The 10,179-nt window shown below is 41.1% G+C and overlaps 1 protein-coding gene across 1 annotated transcript in view; it reads right to left on the bottom strand.

Annotated features, from left to right (window-relative positions):
- Window positions 1-10,179, bottom strand: part of ptprn2 (protein tyrosine phosphatase receptor type N2) — a 201,750-nt gene that overhangs the window by 17,287 nt on the left and 174,284 nt on the right. The window contains exons 18-19 of the mRNA XM_065954457.1: window positions 10,049-10,168; window positions 8,853-9,019 (exon numbers count right to left, since the gene is read on the bottom strand). Of these exons, the coding sequence (XP_065810529.1) occupies window positions 8,853-9,019; window positions 10,049-10,168 (287 nt within the window). The remainder of the gene's footprint in view (window positions 1-8,852; window positions 9,020-10,048; window positions 10,169-10,179) is intronic.

The raw sequence follows: 10,179 nt of genomic DNA, 5'->3' as shown, positions 1-10,179 counted from the left end.
CTGATCTGACTCAAATCAGCTGTTCCAGAGTTTCCCACCTGAGGGTAAATCATCTCAAGAGGGTCAGGGTTAGCCCGAGAGTTTCTGAAACGGGCCCCCAGGATTCTCACTGGACTTGAGTATCCCGGTTTTGTCCGGGGTTTTTGAAGTATCCCGTTTTTGAGTGTGTGCATGTAAACAACATTTGACCCTTTGAGATGTTTTTTTTTTTTTTATCACTGTTTCATTACGACGTGAGACGTTCTGCACAGAGTTTAAATTTAAACAACATCCAACGATTCCTCACTGACTTTTCCACTTGTGTTGAGTATCAGAGTTAAGAAGCTGTGAGACATCGCTGAGCACACACGTGAGGTACTTTCAAATTGAAGCACAGTATTTAAAAAGGTGCACTTCCATTTGGACGCCGCTGTCCTCGGTAAAGCCAAGCAGCCGTTAAATAGCTGAGATTAAGATATAATAAGGTTTCATTGATCCCCGGTGTTTGTGGCTATTCAGGTGTTGCAGCAGCCAACAAATAGGATGAAATGAACAAAAATAAAACATTTAACTGGCAGTTACACAACAATGAGAGTGTCAATAAGCAGGAAAATAAAAACTATAATTGACAGTTTTAGTCTGTAATAATTGTTATTCTGTCTGTGCTAATGGTTCCCAAATCTTAACTTTTGTTAAGAATAAACACGTTGAGATTTGAAACCCTGAGACAGTACTTCATTTTCTCTAAAAGAAGATAAACGTTTCAGTCCCAGTGGCTTCATAACATCCCTGAAGTGGAAATATTTAAGAACTACCATTTTGAAATCCAACTGTTAAAGGAAGAATGTTCGACTTTTTTGATCCAGTAGATGTCGCCCCCTTGAGCTCCAGCATGAAACCAAAACAAACTTCTGTTAGGCCACGCCTCCTCCATCCTGAAGCCTCCGCTCTCCTCCAGAGACACACCTCCAACCCCCCTCCACTCGCGTTCACATGAAGGAGTTAAAACATGAAACGTACCATAATTAAGCACCAAGCAGCGGACATTGTGTTGTCCTTTGCTCGTGCTGCGATCACCTGTGTCCTGCATTGTTGTGTTAGCATGCTAATGTTAGCACGCTTTAGTTAGCATGTAGCTTCACATTTCATGCTCCTTGACACAGAATGACTGTGATCTAAAGACACTTAAATAATCAGTGAGTATGTTCTTCTTGACTAAAACAGCTTTTATACACAAGGGGAGGAGCCGGCCGTCCCGTCCATGTAAACACGGCTCTGACAACAACACAGCCAGCGGGACTCGAGCTTCTCCCTCATTGTAGACAGTCAGGACTCAGTTAAAGAGGAAATACTTGATTTCTGATATATTAATGTGTCAAATATTGCACATTCTTCCTTGAATGCATCGTCTATATTTACGTCATTATAACAGATGTCAAAATAAAGGCAGAGATACTGACTTCCTGTTGCAAGCTGCAGAAACATCTGTAACATCTGAATTTTGCACAGGAGCAACTTTCTACCAATAGTATCGCAAGAAGAACGAATAAGAGCTTTTCTCCTGGGTGCTTGTGTGTAATTCAAAATGTAACATTGTTGTTGACAGGCCTTTAAAGAACAGAAACCCGCAGCACGCTCGTCACAAACACGGGGAAACGTTTTCTTTTTGAGGATTAACACCGTCTTTCTGCTTCAGCACAACATTTGACAACAGAGCAGATATTAGCGCTCACTTCTGTCGCTGCTTTCATACATAAGAAAGCTAAGAGCTATAGTTCAAGGTACTTGTTTGAAAGTGTGGTACAAAAAAAAAATGCACACCTTGTTCATCAGAATTCTGAGCAGCTGGTTTTAAAAAAACATCCAGCTTCTATCAGAGCGAGAAGCAGAGAGGCGTGACTTTGATCCCAGCAGGAGATCATCTCTGATTCCATCTCATGGTGAGAACTCCAAATAACAATATTCAGCAGGAGCAGATTATGTAAAGACACAGTGTGTGGGACACTGTGTGTGTTTGTGTTTGTTACCCATAATGCATCACTCAGTAGAGGAGAGACATTTTTGGAGGTGCAGTGTTGAAGCTTAACTTTCCACTGGACGTTTTCATTTATATCTAGTGTTCATTTCCAGACTCTCTGGTTCTTTAAACTTACAAAGACATCCCCACAGTAAACAACCTTTGCATTATTTTAAAGTCAAAGAGTTACATATCTTGTTGAAGCTCTGGAAACTTTAAAATAACAACTCCACATTGGAGGTTTTTGGGCTTTGTTTGCATCATATTGTTCAGGATTTAAAAACAAACAAACAATAGATTTGATGAAATGTTAAGCTAAAACTTAGGAAAGATAAAAGGCCATTTTTAGGTCCATTTCTATGAAAAACTGCAAATGTCATCATCCAAGGAAGACCAGGACATGTGAAGGGCCCCTAACAAAGCTTGTAAGATGATCTTGGATATTCACCCTAAGAGAAATACACTTGGAGATATTCTTTCTTTCATATCATCAATAAATATTTACACTGAGATGTGGATTTTGGGACATTTTAACTTATTGCAAAACAGTTTTCGCATACAAATAACAAACAAAGTCCAGATCCAGATCCAGAAGAAGTTCTATAATCCTAAACCAAAAATAAGAGGAATATGAAGTGTTGGAAGAGGTTTGCACTAAATCAAATGAAGGATGCATAATAATTAAAAAACTCACAGAATATGCTGAACTAAGCTGATCATGTTGAACTTGATTTCATGTATTAACGTGAGTAAGAGAACCCCCGAATCATATCCTCTCTGACTCTCTAAGATTTCCACTTTTTCAGGAATATGTGAAAACAAAAAAATACAACCTTTACGGTGGATTGATAAAAATGTGCATTTTCATTGGCAGCGTTGAAAGATTTTCCTTCGACTAAGAGATGAATGCACGAAACCAAACCCCCCCCCCCACCACTCCCATTTCCATTTCCATCCGCCATCCCACCAAAATTGAAAAGTCAGAGCTCACTGCAGACATTTATGAGTGATGTTACCATGGAAACAGCCGGCAGAGAGAGAGAGAGAGAGAGAGAGAGAGAGAGAGAGAGAGAGAGGGAGAGGGAGAGTAACCAACAGGCTGGGAAAGAGGGGAGTGGGAGGAAGGGGCAAGTAGAGCTTTGATGGGGTGTTGGATACGAAGGAAACGCCCCGTAAGAGAGGGAGAGAGAGGATAATGACAAAGAGAATAGAGAGAATAAAAGAGCAATACAAAGTAGAAAAAGCCTGTTGTATAACCGTCATACTCTCTAATGCCCAGCAGGGGTCCCTCTACTATTCCATGCAAGTCAATGGAGAGGGTCCATAAAATTGACTTGTATACACATATATATTGTACATTAAAATACAGATTCATATCACCGCTTATCTAGCAGATGGTGCTGCCTGTGTCATGACGTCGAAACACGTCTGACCACGCCCATCTGACGTCTGGCGCCGCTCATTTCTTACCCAGAAAGCAGCCAGGAAGTCAATGAGAAAATGACCTTCTTCTACTCAACTTATTACTTAGGAGTCTATTCAATATTAGTCTTTTCTTATTATGTTTATTGTTTATATTTAATGTTGTACCTGTACATAAGAGAAGTTAAATTCCTTGTGTGTGTAAGCATACCTGGCCAATAAATCTAATTCTGATTCTGAAATAAATGTTTTCCTCATGTCTTCATGGTCTTAATCGTAGTAGTAAATTAAGGTTCTTTTTAAGATGAAGTAAAGAATAAAGCAGCAAAGTTTTATCCCACGGAGACTTCAAATCATCTTAGCTCTTGGTAGCGAACTCAAACACCCTCTGATGAAACATCTGTTGGATCACTTGCTCAAAGCACTCTCTAAATTAATATGACGGTTAGGAATGCAACAGATGCTACTTACTTACCAAGCTAACATCACTTAGCACTTGTTAACTCCTCAATCGTCAACAGCTGTACCCTCTCGTCCAAATATGGTCATAAAGGAAACGAGATGGAGCACCAAAAAAATTATAAAGTTGATGCTTCATCCAGTGGTTTACCACAAACAAATGAGTGACCTCATGGGGGCTACATGCACATTTTTACAGAGATAGATACTTCTTTATTTGACATGGACATCACTATTACATTTCAAGAACGAGCTGCATTGTTTGAGTGTTTAATGTACAGTTTATAGTCCGCTCTCACACTTCATGGTCCAGCTCAATCAACGCAGAATCATCTAGACTTTGTGCATCGTGCAAGTTGCAATCTGTAACAGGAAACAATTATCTCGACCTTTGATGCACGAACAGTTGGATTGGAAAATATATTATTGAAATCTTGCATTCGAGTCCCTTAATCTCCATTTTCACCTCCAATGTTCAACTTATATTTGTTTCTGTCCTTCATCAGACTGATCACATCATGAATCACAAGTGTTTGTGAGCAATGAAGTGCAACACACCAACCTCATCACTTAATCCATCATACAGGCTCGGGCATATACGGTATAATACTGTAGGCACTACTGTTTGTGAAAATGGGATTTCAATCTAAATGTATCAGCTGTATATGTAGGAAGAGGTAAGAGAAGCAAAGACAATGTGTTCAAGTTCATGCTTTGTTTCAGAGCTGACTGGGATTGATTTTTGGAAATAGGGCAGGGAAGTTGGTGCATGTTGGTGCATGTCCAGACGTCATATTGAAGACAATGTGTGCAGGTTTTTTTGCAGCCAGAGAGAAGCTACTTCAGTGATATTCAAAGCTACAGATACTGACATAATATACCAGTACTGGTATAACACATTTCTTTGCGTTCTCAGGACCTCTTTATTTCTCTCTAACAGAAAGTGAGAAAAAGGGCTTTTGGGTATTTTGCAATATCAGTCTGGAATCTGCTGCAGAATGACTTAAAACTAAAGGAGCTGGTGTCCTGAAATGTTTTTAGATCTAAAATTAAAGACATGGAAGCAGATTCTATAGGATGCCGATGTTTTTAGCTCGACTGTCTCCCAGATTTGACTCATAGATGGTTCTATTTTCATCCAAAATGTTGTGTTTTGAAAATTGTACTTTGTCTCCCTTCGTGTCTCTGACTGTAACTTTGTGTTTTTTGCTGCTGCCTGTCTTGGCCAGGTCTCCCTTGAAAAATAGGTTTTAAATCTCAATGGGGCCAACCTGGTTAAATAAACAAAAATTAAATAATCCATATTTTGTGATTGCAGAGTGGTCCAACGAAATAAACACGACTCATGAAAACATCAGTATCGAATGATCTGATATTCCGACATTTGAAATGAGTGATCACAGGGAAGGTTAGCAGAGACAGAAAGCAGCTCCCTTAAACTGACACATGTAAGACAGACAAGTATTTTAGATGTATCCCCTCTGCGTCTACTTCTGAATTGTTCTTAAAAGTGACAAAGTCACTCACTTGTTTGCCTTTTCTCAGTATGTATTCTCTGAGAAGGAGTCAGAAATCCCAAAGAGAAACATACTGAGAGACATAATAGAAGAAGGAGGATCAGACCGATCAAGGATTTGGGGGGAAGGAGGGAAACAAAAGCGACCAAGAGAGGAAGGGAGGCGTGGTGAGAGAGGTCGGGGGGGGGGGGGAGTCAAGCAAACCATGAGCAAGCAAAAAAGGCGTGAGGTCATCTCAGGTCACCGGGCACAGCGAGGAGAGAGATGAAGGAGAGGAGAAGAAAGGGAGAAGAAGAAGAGGTGTGGGAAAAAAAACTTAGGAGCGCAAGGAGAGGAAAGGGTCGAGGGGGTAGGGGTCCATGAGGGCCCCTTTGGTTGCAGAGTTACAGTCTCCAATGATCACTTTTGTGACTATGCAACTGGGCTCATATTACTAGCTGCAACATCACAAAAATGACACTGGCAACCGCTAGTTAGCTGGTAAACACAGGTGGGGGGAAATGACAAGAGGATTTTGTAAGCAGTGCTTCGGCTCGGTCGGTCAGTCAGCTGTGAGTGTGGTTAGAAAAAAAAAAAAAAAAACATGCCGGCGAGAGCATAAAAGAAGGAAGAGATCAGCCGACTTCCTTAAAAAACCATCGAAAAAAAATAGTTGCAGAGGCAGGCCGTTACTGTGAAAGCACCGCGTCGTCAGTAATAAAAGTGAAAAATATCCCTCTGAGCTTTCTTCATTGTGCTGTGACCCCGCCGCCCCCGTGAGTAAAGGCAATATTTCCAAACTGATGGTGGGTGGTGACGCCCACCAGACCTTTTCATAATAGCTGTGACCACAAACTCTCACTCTTCATATCACAACCTAATTGATGTGCGCCAGCAGCACGGCAACTCCAGACCTATATATATTAAAAAAAACTAGTTGGGGGGGTCTATCGCTCCAAAGAATCCACAGTGAATCAGAGGGGAAGGGGGCCGGGGGGGAGGCTCCCACCTTAATAGGCAATACAGTATATCAGTTTTAAAAGAAGGTCGAAGGCGGGGTGAAGAGAGGGGAGCGGACATAAAGGATCGCTCCTGCAGAGTTCGCTCAATGCATCCTGAATTACGTCGTTATCGACTGGAAAAAAACGCCCAGGATGTTTGAGGATATAAAGATATTTCTCTGCCCGAGTCTCAGGGTCACAAGAGTCTGAATGCAGGAAAAGTGAGAGGTCTGAGGTTATTACTCTTTGATAAAGCCTCCTGTTGGACTCACATCAACGAGTATCACTCATCGATTCTACTCCGCAGTCTCACCAGTGTCTCATTTTGCTTTACCACTAAAACGATAGAAGACTCAAAAATAACTCCACCTTTTTAAACTTTAAGATGCATTTCAGGACTTCTGCAAGGTTAGGGTTATACTTTTCTAACCTTTGGTTCTCTTATTTAAGGGATGCACCAATCCAATCTTGCTTTTAGATGTCAAACTGACACAGACTGAATCAGCTGGATGAAGTTTCTGTGTCAGAGATCTGAGATCTTTGCATCCTGAATGACTCCGCCTTCCTTCAAGGTTGGATGGTCACCTCTAACAGAAAAGACGTGATATGCACTGGCATCTTTTTATTTATAAACCCTCATACCTGACAGAACTTATCCATCTCTCGACTGGACGTTACCAGACACGTTCCTCAAGGCGTTTACTGTTGAATGTTCCTCGAGTCAGATCGGAACTGTGAAAATCTGCCTTTTCTTATTCTGCACGGGACTCTTGGAACAACATACAGAACATGAACTTTTACCTTTTGGGCATTTTTAGAAACCTGATTTTAAGCCTCCCAATCTCTGTTTGTAACTGTTTTACATCAGTGTGTTGATTTATTGCAGTTTTGTACTCGCTTAATTATCTTTGTACATTTTAGACTTTTTTAGACTGATTTTAGCAGTCTTGTATTTATCTGTCCCCTGTTTTTCTTTTTGATTTAATGTCTGTTTTCTAATTATCTCTGTAATGATTCAATGTCATTGTAAATGAGGGTTACCCTTCAATGATCTTTCAAGTATAAATAAAGGTTGAATTGAAATTCAGGGAGCCAAAGTGTCCCCTACCTGGAGGTATTTCAAACTGGCTACGCCAACAAATTATTCAGCTGCTTGCAATATCTTCAGGGCCGATAATTAAAAGGGTAGAGGTAGAAGTGCAAAATGTTACACACTCGACTTTTCACCGTGTTTTAAGGTTACATTTTGTTCCCATTTGATGCAGTTTGTATTGGTTTACATTGGAGGCTTAAAGGTGGAGTCATAGCGATGTTCGTTGCAACTTTCAAAACCAACATCCAAACTGGGCTCCTCCTCGGCCACGCCCACTGCAGGACTAAACATGTACGTTTGCTGCTTTACCTAGACTGCAGCATACCTGAGAATATTACATTTGGTGTAATGGAAAAGTTGATAATTTAGCACGCTAGCACAAGCTAACTGCTGGTGCCTGTGCAAGAGAAAGCAGGCCAAGTCAACCAACCTCTTAGAAAATAAAAAGATAGTTCCTGTATCTCAAATACTCAAACCCTGGTATGGAAATAGACTGGGTTGATACGATTTCAACATGTGACATCCTACTTATTTATCAGACTGGTTTTTTACAGTGTTCAGAGAACATTTCATGAGATGATCAGAAGAAACCAAAGGAACCAAAGGACTGGTAAGGGGCTTTGGAAACCCGCACCAGAGTCATTGGGTTCCTGATTGTGACATTATTATTATGATACAGAGAAACAGGTATGAGACCAGTGAGCCACTCCATCAAGCTTCAAAGTAATATTTAAAAAAAAAAAAAGTTTTCTTTGGTCCATTTACAAGTGAACTTCTTCTTCATGAGTAAACGCTGGTTTGGTTAAAGCGAAGCAAAGACAACGTGAGGTAACCAGCTCCTTTGATGAACACACTTTGGTGACTTTTTTCCTCCCCTTGAACACATCACACACAAAGTGTTCTTCTTAAGTTTCTCTTTGGAGAGGAGTCCTGCTATCAAAGTGTTTTTTTTTCTCTCCAAAAGGCCTCTTTCAAAAGGACTTCCAAAAGTTTCCTCGAGGCTTTCTAAAAACCTCACTGCTCTCCCTATCAACAATAGAAGCAGGCTTCAGTACTTTGTGTACTTCAAATGAAAGGGAGTTCCACCAAAGTCTTTTTTTTACCTGACTGGTACAGAAAATGGGTTGAAAGCAGCCCTGTGTGGGTGCAGGAGTCAAATCTACAGTGTAGAGGACTCAGTCACATAGCAAATGGAAGTACCGCCGGCTTTGTTTGAGAACTATAGTAAGCACATTTCCCTGTGGGACGCCTCTGAGGGATCACAGTCTCTTAAACATAGAGTAATTACTCTAATCCATCTCTGTGATTTTTTAAATGCAACTGCATGAAAATCACAATGGCTTACCTGACTTTAAACAAGAGTTTCTTTCAAAGGAGTCCCCTACCTGCGGAAGTCGAGGAGTGTCCGGCTGGTCTCGGGGACGTTCTGGTTGAGCCAGGTCAGGAAGTGGAACTGAGTGACAGTTCGCGTCTCGTTGGTTTGCATGTTCTTCAGGTAAAAGCTGCGAACCAGGAAGTCGTCGCACCAGATGTGTTCAGACACCAGGTTAACCTGCAAGGACACAAATGTACAGTACATGTACACAGTGCAGAGGCCAGGTACTATCTTACAGGCACCAAGAGCAACTTTTATCTCTCTACAGGATCTCAATAGGATGTCGATGTTTTTGGCTCGACTGCTTGAACGACTGACTCCCAGATTTGACTCATGGATAGTTCTCTCTTTGAATGCAGATTTTAGTTTTGTTGTAAATTGTACTCGTTGTGTCTCTGACTGTTACTGACTGTGCTGCTGACTGTCTTGGCCAGATCTCCCTTGGAAACGAGGTTCTTGGTTAAATAACAAAAAATGATAATAACATCTAGGGTTTTGTTCATGCAGATATGATAAGGTAGTCTTACTTTTAGGCTTTGGGCTTTATAAAGTCAAGTTTGTACCATAAAGTTGTCCAATTCTTACAAATCATTGGATTATATCAGTCCGGTCAATGTAAGCCAAATAAAACCAGAAATGCCACGAAGAAGAAGAGGAAACAAAAAACATGATTCTAGCTTTACGCCTTCATGTATGCTAACATGCAGGGACGTGGCCAGAGGCGTGGATAGGGCTAGCCCTTGAAATCTGATTAGCCTACCCAAGGTGCCACCTCAAAATCTCAAATTATGATTTGTTACATTCAGCCGTAACTAAATCATCTGCAGACTTTGCTCTTTACATACAAATTTGAAAGCAAAAACTTGTGCACACTCCCTGACTTGCAAATTTTTATAAGTTAGCAGTGTTCAAGAGTTTGCATGACATTTTCTAATTAGTTAAACTTGTGACGTTTGAGTCCCAAAAGAAACAAGCTAACAGCATTTAAAAGTTGCCAAATTGTGTTACTTAGGAGTACATATCATGAGTGGGGATAGACAGGGTAAAATTTAAATCAAGTTTGTGTGTGTGCTCACAAACTTCAGGCCACCCCAGTCCCCCAGAAAACTGGACACACCCCTGCTCATATGAGTCACAGGCAGATCACATAAAGTCGCAGCTTTCATCTTCCCGATCAATGCGTTGTGCTAAGGCTAGGTCATTTACCTCGTAGATGTGATACAGGTTGGATCCCTCGTCGGGCCAGTAGTGGTAGCACTGCTTCACTCCGCTTTCCACGAGAGGTGTCAGCATGACGATGACCACGCAGCCGTTCTCCCAAACCATCTGCAAACACA

This window comes from Labrus bergylta, chromosome 4 (assembly GCF_963930695.1).
Source record: "Labrus bergylta chromosome 4, fLabBer1.1, whole genome shotgun sequence".
In the NCBI taxonomy this organism is placed as follows: Eukaryota; Metazoa; Chordata; class Actinopteri; order Labriformes; family Labridae; genus Labrus; species Labrus bergylta.
Note: the sequence above shows the minus strand (reverse complement) of the source record. Positions and strands in the feature narration are given on the sequence as shown.